The sequence below is a fragment of the Homarus americanus genome, unplaced genomic scaffold, assembly GCF_018991925.1.
Source record: "Homarus americanus isolate GMGI-L3 unplaced genomic scaffold, GMGI_Hamer_2.0 scaffold45751, whole genome shotgun sequence".
In the NCBI taxonomy this organism is placed as follows: domain Eukaryota; kingdom Metazoa; phylum Arthropoda; class Malacostraca; order Decapoda; family Nephropidae; genus Homarus; species Homarus americanus.
In genome coordinates this window covers 4945-20349 of record NW_024744173.1, presented here as the reverse complement: position 1 = coordinate 20349, position 15405 = coordinate 4945, and the positions used below count along the sequence as shown (strand labels likewise).

At 54.3% G+C, this 15405-nt stretch overlaps 2 protein-coding genes across 2 annotated transcripts; one reads left to right on the top strand and one right to left on the bottom strand.

Moving 5' to 3' along the window:
- The first annotated feature begins 9223 nt into the window (after positions 1-9223).
- On the top strand, positions 9224-10131 carry LOC121877649 (potassium channel subfamily T member 1-like). Its single transcript, XM_042383456.1, has 2 exons — positions 9224-9373; positions 9852-10131. The coding sequence occupies exons 1-2, from the start codon at positions 9311-9313 to the stop codon at positions 10104-10106; spliced, it is 318 nt and encodes a 105-aa protein (XP_042239390.1). The 5' UTR covers positions 9224-9310; the 3' UTR covers positions 10107-10131.
- A 1449-nt stretch (positions 10132-11580) lies between these two features.
- On the bottom strand, positions 11581-15069 carry LOC121877650 (trithorax group protein osa-like). The gene is made up of 3 exons (XM_042383458.1): positions 14693-15069; positions 12563-14600; positions 11581-11982 (listed from the first exon to the last, which is right to left on the bottom strand). The coding sequence occupies exons 1-3, from the start codon at positions 15067-15069 to the stop codon at positions 11581-11583; spliced, it is 2817 nt and encodes a 938-aa protein (XP_042239392.1).
- Positions 15070-15405: the final 336 nt, after the last annotated feature.

Below are 15405 nucleotides of genomic sequence, written 5' to 3'. Positions count from 1 at the left end.
CACAGACGTCCAGTGATTATGATAAGCAACCAAACTATACACGTTACCTGAGAGTCACACACCTTCCACCACACAGGATTTCTGTTTTTGTGTCCCTGCCATTTTGTACATGTTTTTGATAATTGACCTTACCCTGTGATCTCACATGTGTTTGTGAGGTTTTGATGAGACAAGACACTTACCACCCCCAGAGGATCTTGACCCTCTCCCCCTAGGAGACCTGACGACTCTGAGACCTGGACGCACCCTGAGTGACCTGACGACCCCAGGAGACCTGACGATTCTCCCCAGAGGACCTGATGACTCCTTAGAGGACCTGACGACTCTGAGAGGATCGATGCATCTCTTGGGAGGACTCTGGACGACTCTCTTGGAGTGACCTGGATGACCCCCTGAGGACCTGACGACCCCCTAGAGAGGACCTGACGACTCCCTTTACAGGAGTGACCTGACGACCTCCCTAGAGACCTGATGACCTCTAGAGGACCTGACCCCAGAGGACCTGACGTGACCCCCCTAGAGGACCTGACACCAAGTGACCTCACACTCAAGACCTGACGGCCCTGAGGACCTGACGACCCCCTTAGGAGGACCTCCGATGACCTCTCCCCAGAGGACCTGGACGTGACCCTCTCTAGAGGACCTGACGACCTTAGAGGACCTGACGACCCCCTTAGAGACCTGACGTCACCCCTAGAGGACCTACGACCCCCAGAGGACCTGACGCACCCCCCAGAGACCTGACGACTCCTTAGAGACCTGACGACCCCCTAAGAGGACCTGACGACCCTGACACCACACCTCAGAGGACCTGACGACCTCCCACTTAGAGGACCTGACGACCCCCCCTCTTAGAGGACCTGACGATCTCTAGAGGACTAGACGCACCCCCTAGAGACCTGACGACCCCCTCTCTAGATGACCTGACGGACCCCTAGAGGACCTCCGACGACCCCCCAGAGGACCTGACGTGACCCTGAGGACCTGACGCACTCTTAGAGCAACCCCCCAAGACCTGACGCACCCCTTAGAGACCTGACGACCCCAGAGGACCTGACGTGACCCCAGAGGACCTGACGTGACCCCCCAGAGGACCTGACGACCCCCCTAGAGGACCTGACGACCCCCCAGAGAGACCCGAGACCCCCCCAGAGGACCTGACGTGACCTCAGAGACCTGACGACCCCTCAGAGACCTGACGACCCCCAGAGGACCCACGACTCAGAGGACCTGACGACCCCCAGGACCTGACGTGACTCTAGGAGGACCTGATGCCCCCAGAGGACCTGACGACCTCCCAGACCTGATGCACCTGAGACCTGGACGTGACCTCAGAGGACTTGACGACCTCAGAGTGAGACCTGACGTGACCCCCCCAGAGGACCTGACGACCCCCCTCAGGAGGACCTGACGTGACCCCCCCCCAGCAGAGGGACCCGGGATGACCCCCCAGAGACCTGACGCAGACCCTCCCAGGACCCCTGACGACCTCTCCTGAGGACCTGACGTATTCTCTAGAGACCCACGACCCCCCAGGAGTGACCTGACGTGACCTCTAGAGGACCTGACGTGACCTCCCCGCCAGAGGACCTGACCGTGACCTCTAGAGGACCTGACGTGACCCCTCCCATCCCAGATGACCTTTCCCATTCTCATTTTTTTTCTCCATCTCCCTCTCCCTCTCAGAAGAAGCCTGAGGACGTACCTGTTAATCACAGAGTGAGCGTGGTTGTCTGGTTCCCACCAACCTCAAGCTGACACCATCATGGGACTCCCCTTAACGAGTCCATCCGCACCCCACATATGGTCAGAGTCTCACACACCACAGGAGTCCCCACATGTCACAAACAGAGTCCCCATGTCAGAGTCCTCACACACTTCACACCCACTGGTCAGAGTCCCCACAACCCCACAGGCCCACAGACCTCACACACCCCACAACCTGGTGTCAGGAATCCCCACACACTGTGCCCATCTCACACACTTCACATCTCACATAGTGATGTCTAGCCACACACACACAGGTCAGGGGAGTCTCTGGGCCACACTTACAGGTCACTGGGGAGGCCACACACAAACATATACATCTGTGTGTCTATGATTTGGGACTCTGACATGGGCTAGATGATGGTTGTTTCATCTGCCAGACACTTATGCTGATAAGACTGCCAGAGTATATATCTGATGATCATGCTATGATGGTGACTATCTTGTTTTATCCTCCATCTGCCACACACACACCACACCACCCCACCCACCCACACTCACCAACACCACCACACCCACCACCACCACCCACAACCTCCTGTCAGATTTTGGCACACACCATCATCACACACACAGAGTCTCACCACCTCACCACCTCCCCCATGTACTCCCCATGCCCCTCTGGCAGGATTTGAACACACCATCCTAAGGCAGAAGGATTTTGCCCCAACGTAGTCAGCAGGCATATGTCTCCAGCTGGATAATCGCTTTACACGAAGTCTGCTGACACGGAAGCTTTGTGTAGAGACGAGCTTGTCTTGCTGGCCAACAACTGTGCTTAGTCCAGCATTCTTACCCCAAGTGACACTGCTCCACACACCTCATGCACAGTGAGTATTATCCCTGTTTCACACACCTGTGCCCCATATCTCACACACTCTGCCCCTCATACACCCATTGATGTTGTACCACACAATCTTGTTCTGCACCTCCATAGCTAAAGAGTAGTACACACCTGCCCAACACCTTTCACTTTGGGGTAAATTGCACTGACCACATCCTGTTCACCACCCTGTAGCCACTTATATATGGTAAATTCATCCTGAAACTCCACTGGCACTGCCCACTGACCAGTAGCCCAGGTAAGAAATGTTGACATTTGACCCAGGAGACAGTGACCCTGACCTTGGAGACACGACTCTACCCAGAGACAGTGACTCTCACCTTTGGGAAAAACAATGACTCTGGGACCTAGGAAACAAGACCCTTGACCCTAGGCTTGTAGGCCAACGTACCTGTAGCGAGTTTCGATCTGACCAAATCTTAAATATCTTTTCATGATGAATAGATCGGTGTCATAAAACCAAAGAATGCTCTGAAAGAGAGATAAACAAAAGTACTCTAACTAACGAGGAAGAAAACACAGAAAAACAACTTATGGGAGATGAAATGCAATTAATTAGGATTACAGGCATTGCAAGCATCCTTAGGTGTGTCTTCTTACCATGAACATGACCTCTAGTTGAGACCTGCACCTATCCCAGCAGTGTCTCCTGATCAGATTAGCCTGGAGACGTGAACCTGATGAATTGGCTTAATGCTGATGCACCACCACACGTGGTTGCATGCAGTCAAATCTGTGCACCAACTGTCCGGCTTATGTTGGGTATTCTCACCTCACGACACACCACCAATTCATCTCCTCTCCCTATATGGTCTCCATCTCATCCGGCCCACCTCCTCCTTTATCAACTTAGAGTGTCTGTTCCTCGCAGCCAGACATATCTCAACATCAAACTTATTTTACTCCTTACACGTCCATGATATCTTGCCCTCTCTCGTGTCTTCATTTCAGATTCTGTTTAGTCTCGATTTGCCTGGAGCTTCATTACACACAGTCTGTTGGAAACATCCTCTCAGTTATCTTTTACTCTGCTCCTGTAGTGTGTCCTATTTACCGAGTTGTTGATTACTTGATACTTGATGACTTATGATATATTGTGATGTTCTTGCCTTTCAATGTCACTTCCTCACTGTAATTATATTAACTTGTGCTCTGGATCAGTAGTTCCTCAGCTAGATAAATGTCAATACATCTTTGATTTAAACATAGTTTGATGAAAAAATTTTAATTTATGTTCTTGGTTCTGTATCAATATTTCTTAACTGCCGTTTTTAATGTAGTGATTTTCAGTGCACCAATTTCCACTTCCCATTTTGTCACTCGTTGTTTTCCGTAATTGACTTTTTGCTGTTTAGATGTGTTAAATACTGCCCTCCTAATTGGTTCTACTTGGTTCTTTATAATCTGTTTGTTATAATAACTTATACTCTTTGAAGGTATTGCTGGACACACTATGCTTCCTTTGTTTTACTTCTGCTTATTGCAACTGCTGTAGTTCTCTGACTATCGACAGTTTTCTGCACAAATCCATTGGTACTGGTAATTGGTTTCTTGTGGTACTTTATAATTACTATTGAGTGCCTAGTACCATATTCCTCTCGCCACACTGTCTGAACTCCCATTTTGTACTATGAACACGTACAGCTTTCGTTACATTACTGTTACGTGCGTCTGCCAGTCTAGCCTTGGTGCTGAGTCTGTTTTCCTATGTTTGTTCTCTTAAACCCACTTATGCCTACCACTGTATATCTTTCACTTGTTGTTGTGATTCCAGCATTGTGAGGTTGATGACTAGTAATTGTTGTCTTGTTTTGTTCACTGTTTATTAAATGACAACTTACTTCTCCTTCCCCGTTTGTCAGTTCCTCACCAGTCGTCACCTGGGTGATTTCTGTGAGTTGATCTGTCTTCACGTTAATATATACAGTACCTCCTCCTGTCTCTGTCAGATCGTTTCTCCGGCTATTTTAACCTGAGTCATTATAAAGTCCATCATAATGTCTTTGTCTAACCTTTTATCTGGTGTCTTGTCAGTTTCGAGATAATATTTATTCATGGTTAACACTTATTGACTGGTTTACACCTGACCTATTGGTTGATTAAAGTCTTCAAGAGTTCTATATAATTCATCATGGAGGAACATAACGTTATTATATTGTCTCTAACGTAGATCTTGTCCAGGGACCGTCTTCCCTCATTAAGCCACCATGAACTGCACCAGAATGTTCCATTCTGATCACCACATATTAATCAGATCCAGGTCCTGACACCCGCAACAAAAATCAGTAACTCCGTTCACAGAAACCAGGCATTTTTTCAAACATATCCCGTTAGTAATCACCACCTCGCTGATACACTAACGATGCTGCTGCTGGGCCATTAACACAGTGCAGAGAGAGCTTGATAACGTCTTTACTGTGAAGGTGGATGATATACTAGATTGACAACTAAATCAATATTGCTGTTGCCCAGAACAGATGAACAGCAATAATGCAGAAGGTACCACGCTAAATTCACGTCACACGCTTAGTCACATTCATGCTTTATGAACTATACTGAAGCTTCCACGATTGGGCCACAGTCACACCCAGAGAGTATAACAACAATTCCCAATCACAGTAAGTCCCAGCTGCCCGCCCCCAACCCCTGCCCGCCCCCAACCCCTACCCTGCCCCCCAACCCCTGCCCGCCCCCCAACCCCTGCCCTGCCCCAACCCTGCCCCCCCCCAACCCCTGCCCTCCCCCCAACCCCTGCCCGCCCCCAACCCCTGCCCTTCTTCTGCCTGCCCCCAACCCCTGCCCCGCCCCCAACCCTGCCCTCCAACCCAACCCTTTCCCTGCCCCCCAACCCCTGCCCGCCGCCCCCAACCCCTGCCTGCCCCCTACCCCCTGAACAAGCCTCCTCCCCAACACCCCCCTCTCACCCGCCCCTCCCCAGCACCCGCTCCCTCCCCAACACCCCACCCTCCCCCAACACCCGCCCCTCCCCCCACCTGCCCCCCCCCAACACTCGCCCTCCCCAACACCTGCCCTCCCCAACACCCCTCCTCCCCCAACACCCGCCCTCCCCCCAACACCTTCCCTCCCCCAACACCCGCCCTCCCCAACACCCGCCCTCCCCCAACACCTGCCTCCCCCACACCTGCCCCTCCCCCCAACACCTGCCCTCCCCCAACACCCCTCCCCCAACACCCGCCCTCTCACAACACCGCCCTCCCCCAACCCTCCTCCCCCCCAGCCCCCACCCTCCCTCCAACTGCCCTCCCCCCAACACCCCGCCCTCCCCCCCTAACACCCCGCCCTCCCCCCCAACCCTGCCCTCCCCCCAGCCCTCCCCCAACACTTGCCCTCCCCAACACCCGCCCTCCCCCAACACCCCGCCCTCCCCCCTGACACCCTTCCCCCAACACCCGCCCTCCCCCCCAACACCCTCCCCCCCCAACACTGTCCTCCCCCAACCTGCCCTCCCCCCCAACACCGCCCTCCCCCCACCGCCCTCCCCAACCCTCCCCCCAACACCCTTCCCTTCCAACACCCTTCCTCCCCCCCAACCCTGCCCTCCCCTCCTCCCACACCCTGCCCTCCCCCCCAACACCGCCCTCCCCAACCACCGCCCTCCCCCCCAACACCCGCCCTCCACTCCCCACACCTCCTCCCCCCCAACACCGCCTCCCCCCAACACCTGCCCTCCCCCACACCACCCTCCCCCCCAACACCCGCCCTCCCCCCCCCACACCACCCTCCCCAGCACCGCCCTCCCCCCAACACCGCTCCCCCCCCCAACACCCACTCCTCCCCCACGCCCACCCTCCCCCTTGCTCCTCCCCCCCCCAACACCCTCCCCCATCTCCCCCCCAGCCTCCCCCAACACTCCTCCCCCTCCTCCCCCCAACACCACTCCTCCCCCCCCAACACCCTGCTCCTCCCCCCCAGCTCCTCCCCCAACACCTGCCTCCCCCCCAACACCGCTCCTCCCCCCCTTCTGCTCCTCCAACACTTCTCCTCCCCCCCAACACCGCTCCTCCCCAACACCACTCCTCCCCCAACACCCGCTCCTCCCCCCAACCTGCTCCTCCCCCCCAACACCCCGCTCCTCCCCCCCAACACCTGCTCCTCCCCCCAACACCTCCTCCCCCACACTGCTCCTCCCCCAACACCACTCCTCCCCCCAACACCCTCCCCCCCCAACACCGCTCCTCCCCCAACACCCCTCCTCCCCCAACAACTCCTCCCCCCCAGCACTCCTCCCCCCCCCCAACGCCCCGCTCCTACCCCCAGCTTGCTCCTCCCCCAACACCTGCTCCTCCCCCCAACACCGCTCCTCCCCCCAACCCGCTCCTCCCCTCTATCACAACAACCTGCTCCCTCCCCCAACACCCGCTCCTCCCCCACCCCGCTCCTCCCCCCAAACCTGCTCCTCCCCCCCAACCTGCTCCTCCCCCAACCCTGCTCCCCAACACCCACTCTCCCCCCAACACCTGCTCCTCCCCCAACACCCTCTCTCCCCCCAACACCCTCCTCCCCCAACACCACTCCTCCCCCCCCCCAACACCGCTCCTCCCCCCAACACCACTCCTCCCCCAACACCGCTCCTCCCCCCAACACCCACTCCTCCCCCCAGCACCCTCCTCCCCCCAACACCCGCTCCTCCCCCCCCAACACCACTCCTCCCCCGCTCCTCCCCCAACACCTCCTCCCCCCCAACACCGCTCCTCCCCCCACCTGCTCCTCCCCAGCCTCCTCCCCAACCTTGCTCCTCCCCAACACCCACCTCCTCCCCCCAACACCCGCTCCTCTTGCTCCTCTGAAACACAGCTCCTCCCCACAACCTTGCTCCTCCCCAACCTTGCTCCTCCCCCTTCCCCCAACACCCTTCCCCCAACCCTACCCTTCCCCCTTTGACACCGCCCTCAACACCGCCCCCAAAACACCTCATCCCACACAGCAACACCCACCTCAACACCTGCACCCTCAACACCCAGTTCCCAACACTGCCTCACCCGCCCTTTGCACCCCACCTCACCCCTCCCACCACCACATTTCAGCACCTAATATATCAACACTCGTCTGCTTTGGACGAAAAACCAAAAACATATCATCTTTATATAACAAACTTGTACACTGATGCTCTGAGTTTGATGAATTTACTGAACTTTATGTTGGAGGATTGTGATGAAATAATCTATATGGCGATGTTGTGAGGAACTGTCAGGTGTCGTCCACTCACAGCCCAGTTGAATATGAAATGATTTCAAATTATTTATAAAAAAATAAAATCAAGTGTAATGATTTGTCTCTTATTTGTGTATAAACATGAAGGTTGTGCCTAAGTTAGAAAAACAGCTGCTAAATACGATAGCAGTGAGTGGTAGGTTAGGTTAGGTTATGAGAGAACAGTGAGTAGTAAAACATCTTAATAATTCCAAATACATTAGTAACTCTTATTTATTATATCTGACGTGTATCATTATACAGTATAGTGGTGCTGGTATCGTCTGCTTCTTTACTACGCGCCTCAGATAACTGCCCGAGCGTCTCAGCACCATACGTCCACCACCCACGCCACTAACTTGACTCAATGCTCCAGCTACAACCCACCAGGAGTAATTTAATGTTCTCTTCAGCATACGGGCTGTTTGTGGCGCCTCGCTTCTCGTCCACCTACTCAGGGGGGTGTATATTTATTTCCAGCTTGTATACATGTCCAGGAAACTCGGCGCCAATTCTCAGCATGTCCATGTCTTCTGTGGTTTCAAATACAGAATGTATTGAGGAAATGGCCTTATCAGAGTACGTGGTTAGCATGTCTTACAGTTTACCGTAGATTCCTATTGATAAACAGACCGTACAGTATATCCTTGTGTAGCCGCGCACCACTTTAGCCATGTGTATGATTCATTCACTAATTACCACCATCCACCTACCTACCTACCACGACTGACACCTCTACTACCTACCACCACGACTGACACCTCTACTACTCACCACCACGACTGACACCTCTACTACCTACCACCACGACTGACACCCCTACTAACAACCCACCACTAGTATGGCACCATTGTGGGAAATCTGGTGGGTATGGTTTTTAGGTAAGTGGGTATGGATTTGGATGTGTAGGTAGGTGTATAGGTGTAGATAAAGGTGTGTAGTAGGTGTGGAAAGATGGCCGACTACTAAGATAAAATTTGTTTTAAAGACATAAACATTCAACTCACTGTAACACATTATATGTATTACGTAGCGCCAGTAATATACAGAAAATTTTAAACAAACCAGAAGGAAATAATTATAACCAAAATGCACCACTTCAAATAAAATCTGATCTTTATGACATGTTAAAATCATTTCTATACTGGAGTCTGTCTGTATCTACGGCTGTGTGACCGTGGTTTACCCTCACGATCTCTTTAAGCATGAGAAAGAGCGTCACAGGAAGAGGGTTTGATTCTTTAGGTGGTGGGTCATCTTGTGTGGCATAGAGACGTGTATTTGTGGTGGTGGTGGTGTTATAAGTACAAGAGGTGAGTGTGGTGGTGTTATGAGTACAAGAGGTGAGGGAGTACAGTATAGTGAAGATAAGTGTACTAACCTCCTTGTGGTGGCCGGCAGGGAGGGGCAGGCGTCGCAGGAGGACTGGCATCGACTCTACGGCAAGTGCTCGGGTAACGAGATCTACCACATCAAGCTAAGTGACTCATGGTTCTTCGGGGAGTACGAGGGCAAGAGCTTCACCTACGCCAGCTTCCACTCACACAGGAAGTAAGTTGTGGTTCTTCCTCTTCCTTTATCATCTGGTGTATGTACACTCTCACGTTCGTCGACCTTTTTTATAAACTTCTCTCGAATCAGGTGTGGCTTGTGGTGGTCTTGGATTAAACTTAGTGTGAATAGTTCCAATGCCAAGTTATATTTTAAATATATATTTGTATTGAAAGTAAGAGTGAAAAAGTAGTGAAAGAGAAGGTGTACGTGCGTGAGTGCGATATACAAGAGGAAGCAGGTCCTTGTCAAGCAAATAGGTGTGTGTCAGTGCTGGGTTGAGCCTATTTGTGGCTTTTCACTGTTGGTCCTCACTGCCCTCCCTCATACCTTCTGGCTTTACCCCTTACCTCCCCTCCTAGTGAGAAGTAACTTGGCGTGTCCCAGGTATGGGGTTTGCCCCTTAAGTGAGAGGTAACGGTGTGCCTTGCAGGTATGGTGGTCTTGCCAGTGAGAGGTAACTTGGTGTGCCTTGCAGGTATGGTGTGGCTCTGGTCGGTGTGCGCCTGCCGAGCTGCCGGAGTTCTACGAAGACACGATCCTCCTGAACCCTGGCCCGAGACACATCATGAAGAAGACTGACATGTGCTTCTATATGAGCATCACCAAAGAAGAGAACAGTGCCTTTGTAGTGGGAACCACCACCACCACCACCACCAGCAATCAAGAGAGGAGGCCGGAGGGCGGGGATCACCATCAAGGACCCAGAGAAGGGGAACGTGGAGAGGAGTGACCGGGAGGAACCCGTACCCAAGCCAGACAGGTAAGTCATCACCTCACTGTCAACACTTAGGACAAAGTTGGGACAAATTTTGTCATTAATGCATATTTTTTTTTTCCTCAACTAAACTCCATCAGAAATTAAACAACATTTTTCCTTCCTGTCGCTTAAATTCTTCCTTAAAAACCATTCTTGTCTGTGGTCTTCTCTTTAGTAACTGTTGAACCTGCTTGGTGAGAGAAAAGTAACTTGTGAAGCGCTCTCACGCTCTCTCATACCCAGTGGCACAAGTCACTAGCATAGTACGTGCCGTTCATGCGAGGTGTCTGTTAGCGTACAATCTTACCCTTCAGTAAACTACAATTGGTGCTTTTCACTTGTAGGCCGACGATGTGTCCTGCTCAAGCTGCGACGTAACGGTATGGATGGAAAGCCTTGCCCGCACCTGCCCTGTACATGTCCCGCTGTGTTTGGATGCATATTTAGGCACTATGGCAGCTTGTTCCAGGCTATACGACACTGATCACTTTATGTTACACCCGGAGCCTTCCTTAGATGCTTCACCACAAGTTCATGTCCTGCTTGGCTTAAAACCAGAATTAGAATTTTCTCACAATCAATGACTTGATTTGTTTAGCTGTGTTTGATGATGAAGATGAAGTAAATGACGAAGTAATTTTACAAGTAAACTGTTTCATTGATGACCGTGGAGAGTGAGTGTGGAGGTTCACATCTCCCATGGAGAACATTACTTTCACCATGCACATACCATTGTTGTCTTGTTTGGGTCATTTTAAAAAGGTTCTGTCTGTCTGATGCAGAGTAAGTGTATGCTTCCATACATGATGAACCAACATAAAATTTTAATTCAAAGATGAAGAACTTGACAATGTGTGAGAGAGTTGATATGCTTTAGTTAAAACCATGTAGGGTGTAAATGACCTTTTGGTGATACACTGTACTTGATTGGAGGATATTCTCATCTGTTTAATTCAGTTAATTTTTCAAGGAGTGAACTACTCCGTATAAAGGACGACTGTAACTGTAAATAATTGAAGAGGCGATGTATAAGGTGCGAGAAGAGATTGGTGTATCAACAACAACAGTGTTCCTTGATCTCCTCAACACCTGCCTCAGACTGTGTCCTCAAAGGTGTTGAATGGATAAACATGCTCTTATTTTAATGGAGGATGACAGACGTCTTCCCGAAACACGCGGGTTATAGCTTCTTAATTTAACCTTAAGAGTATATTGTGCTCAACACATTATGTAAGATCTATTTTATTTAGAGAAAACTTGTTTTGTTGTCGGTGACTAGTAGCAAGACAATGAAGAAGGCCAAATGTGACATAAAGTTGATCAGTAAGTTATACTTGGAGCGGACACGCCTTCTTGCCCGGTCACTGTATCCTCTTAGTTGATCCTGACCGATACAAACCCTAGCAACTTATTAGGATTTTTACATATTTGTGAAATTTTTTATTAGTCAGACTCCGCCCGAACTTTTGTATGCTTCCGACCCTCCTGTGGCGTCCCTTAGCTGTAGCGGACTAAAGCGTGTAGGTGATAGGGAAGTGTGGTCCAGTCTGGTCCCTGGGAGGTACTGAGGACCCTCCCTGGGAGGTGCTGAGGACCCTCCCTGGGAGGTGCTGAGGACCTCCCTGGGTGATGCAGAGGACCCTCCCTGAGTGATGCTGAGGACCCTCCCTGGGAGGTAATGAGGACTCTCCCTGGGTGATGCAGAGGACCCTCCCTGAATGATGCTGGGGACCCTCCCTGGAAGGTACTGAGGACCCTCCCTGAGTGATGCTGAGGACCCTCCCTGGTGGTGCTGAGGACCTCCCTGGGAGGTACTGAGACCCTCCTGGGTGGTGCTTGAGGACCCCTCCTGTGGTGAGGACCTCCATGGGTGGTACTGAGGACCTCCCCTGGGTGGTGCTGAGGACCCTCCTGGGTGATGCAGAGGACCCTCCCTGGGAGGTACTGAGGACCCTCCTGGATGCAGAGGACCTCCTGAGTGATGCTGAGGACCTCCCTGGGAGGTACTGAGGACCTCCTGGGTGATGCAGAGGACCCTCCCTGGAGTGATGAGGATCCTCCTGGGTGGTGCTGAGGACCCTCCCTGGTGGTGCTGAGGACCCTCCCTGAGTGATGCTGAGGACCCTCCCTGTGGTGCTGAGGACCTCCCTGGGAGGTACTGAGGACCCTCCCTGGGTGGTGCTGAGGACCCTCCCTGGGTGGTGAGGACCATGGGTGGTACTGAGGGCCCTCCATGGTGGGGAAGAGGACCTCCCTGGGAGGTACTGAGGACCTCCTGGGTGGTGCTGAGGACCCCCATGGTGGTACTGAGGACCCTCCATGGTGGTACTGAGGACCTCCATGGGTGGTACTGAGGACCCTCCCTGGGTGGTGCTGGGAGACCTTCCTGTGGTGCTGAGGACCCTCCTGGGTGGTGCTGGCCAGGAGACCTCCATGGGTGTACTGAGGACCCCCCTGGATGGTGCTAGGATCTGAACAGGAGACCTCCTGGGAGGTACTGAGACCTCCTGGGAGGTGCTGAGACCCTCCCTGGTGCAGGACTCCCTGGTGGTGCTGAGGACCTCCATGTGGTGCTGAAGGACCTCCTGGGTGGTGCTGAGACCCTCCTTGAGGTCTCCTGTTGCTGAGGACCTCCCTGTGGTGCTGGGAGACCCTTCCTGGGTGGTATTGAGGACCTCCCTGGTTGGTGCTGAGACCCTGTGGTACGAGGACCTCCTCGGTGGTACTGAGGACCCTCCTGGATGGAGCTTGAGGAAAGGAGACCTCTCTCTGTGCTGAGGACCTCCTGGGGAGGACCTCCTGGTGGACTGTGCTGAGGACCTCCTGTGTTGGAGACCCTCCTGGTGGTGCTGAGGACCCCCTGGTGGTGCTGAGACCCCGGGACCCTCCGGTGCTGAGACCCTCCGGTGCTGAGACCTCCCTGGGTGGTGCTGAGGACCCCGCCTGGGAGGTACTGAGGACCTCCCTGGTGGTGCTGAGGACCTCTGGTGCTGAATCCCTGTTGCTGAGGACCCTCCTGTCCTGGGAGGACTGAGGAACCCCTGGGGTGCTGAGACCCCTGGTGGTGATGAGGACCTCCCTGTGGTGCTGAGGACCTCCCTGGGTGGGAAGGAGGACCTCCTGGTAGGATGAGGACCTCCTGGCAGCGGGAGACTCCTTGTGTTGGAATCCTCCTGGGTGGGTGATGAGACTTCCTGGGGTGCAGGATGTGGAGACCTCCTGGGTGGTGCTGAGGACCTCCCCGTGGTGCTGAGGCCCCCTGTGGTGATGAGGACCTCCCTGGTGGGATGAGACCTCCTGGAGGAGGAGACCTCTGTGGTGCTGAGGACCTGGTGGAGCAGACCTCCCTGGGTGCTGGGAGACCTCCTGGGATACTGAGGACCCTGGGAGGTACTTGAGACCCTCCTGTGCTGAGACCCTCCCTGGGGTAATGAGGACCTCCCTGGTGGTGCTGAGGTCTCCTGGAGGTGACCTCTGAGGGCTGAAGACCTCCTGGGAGGTACTGGGAGACCTCCTGGGTGGTGATGAGGACCCTCCCTGGGTGGGGCTGAGACCTCCTGGTGATGGAGACCCTCCTGATGGTGCTGAGGACCTCCCTGAGGCGAGGACTCCCTGGGAGGTGCTGAGGATCCTCCTGGAGGTACTGAGGATCCTGACCCTGGTGGTGCTGAGGACCTCCTGGGTGGTGCTGAGGACCCTCCCTGAAAGACCTGGACTACTCCTGGGTGGTGCTGAGGACCTCCTGAGGTGAGACCTCCCTGGGTGGAGACCTCCTCTGAGTACTGAGGACCTCCTGGAGGTACTGAGGACCTCCTGGGGAGCCTGGGGATCCTCCCTGTGGTGCTGGAGGACCCTCCCTGGGGTGTTGAGACCTCCTGAGGACTGAGGATCCTCCCTGGGAGGTCTGAGGAGACCTCCCGGGAGGTACGATCCTCCCTGGGGTGAGGACCTCCTGGTGCTTGAGGACCTCCTGTGGTGCTGAGGACCTCCCTGGGAAGGTACTGAGACCCTCCTGGGAGGTACTGAGGACCTCCTGGGTGCTGGGAGGACCTCCGGGATTGAGGACCTCCAGGGAGACTCTGAAGATCCTCCCTGGGTGGTGCTGAGGACCTCCTGGGATTGAGGATCCTCCCTGGAGTACTGGAGGACCTCCTGGGTGGTGCTGGAGACTCTCTGGGAGGCACTGAGACCTGCTGTTGAGGACCTCCTGGGAGAGAACCTCCCTGGAGCGAACCTCCTGGTGCGAGACCTCCGGGTGTGTTGAGGATCCTGGGTGTGCAGGACCTCCCCTGAGTACTGAGATCCTCCTGGGAGTACTGAGGATCTCCCTGGTGGTGCTGAGACCTCCTGAGGTAGGACCTCCTGAGGACTACCTCCGGTGACACCTCTGGAGGTACTGAGGACCTCCTGGGAGGTACTGAGGACCTCCCGTAAGTGAGACCCTCCGTGGTGCTGAACCGGAACCTCCTGGAGGTACTGAGGATCCTCCTGGGGTACTGAGACCTCCTGGAGGTACGAGACCTCCTGGAGGTACTGGAGGATCCCTCCTGTGTTGAGACCTGGGAGCGAGACCTCCTGGTGACTTGAGACTCTCCTGGAGGTACTGAGGACCTCCCTGGTGGTACTGAGGACCCTCCCTGAGGTACTCAGGACCTCCGGTGGTGCTAGGACCCTCCCTGGTACTGAGGATCCTCCCTGGAGGGGAGGACCTCCCTGGAGGTACTGAGACCTCTGGTGGCATGAGACCTCCTCGGGTACTGGAGGACCCCCCAAGTAGGAGATCCTCCTGGGAGGTACTGAGGATCTCCCTGGGAGTTGAGGACCTCCTGGGTGGTGCTGAGGACCCTCCTGGGAACTGAGACTCCTGGAAAGGAAGACCTCCTGGGAGGTGATTGAGGACCTCCTGGGAGGTACTGAGGACCTCCCTGGGAGGCATTGGAGACCTCCTGGGTGGTGCTGAGGATCCTCCCGGAGGTACTGAGATCCTCCTGGGAGGTACTGAGACCCTCCTGGGTGGTGCTGAGGATCATCCTGGTGGTACTGAGGACCCTCCCTGGGTGGTGCTGAAGACCTCCTGGGAGGTACTGAGGACCTCCCTGGGTGGTGCTGAGGACCCTCCCTGGTGGTGCTGGAGGACCTCCCTGGGAGGTACTGAGGATCCTCCCTGGGTGGTGCTGAGACCTCCTGGGTGGTGCTGGAGGACCTCCTGGGAGGTACTGAGGAACCTCCTGGGAGGTACTGAGGATCCTCCCTGGGTGGTGCTGAGGACCTC

Coding starts and splice junctions, on each gene's coding strand:
- LOC121877650 (XM_042383458.1), bottom strand. CDS start 15,069: ATGCCTCCCAGGGAGGTCCTCAGTACCTCCCAGGAGGTCCTCAATCAC. Junction 14,601..14,692: donor CCAGGAGGTCTCGCTCCCAG/GTCTCAACACAG, acceptor CAGTACCTCCAG/GAGGTTCCGGTTCAGCACCA. Junction 11,983..12,562: donor TCCTCAGTACACCCATGGAG/GTCTCCTGGCCA, acceptor TCCTCACCACAG/GAGGGGTCCTCAAGCACCAC.
- LOC121877649 (XM_042383456.1), top strand. CDS start 9,311: ATGGTTCTTCGGGGAGTACGAGGGCAAGAGCTTCACCTACGCCAGCTT. Junction 9,374..9,851: donor AGCTTCCACTCACACAGGAA/GTAAGTTGTGGT, acceptor TGTGCCTTGCAG/GTATGGTGTGGCTCTGGTCG.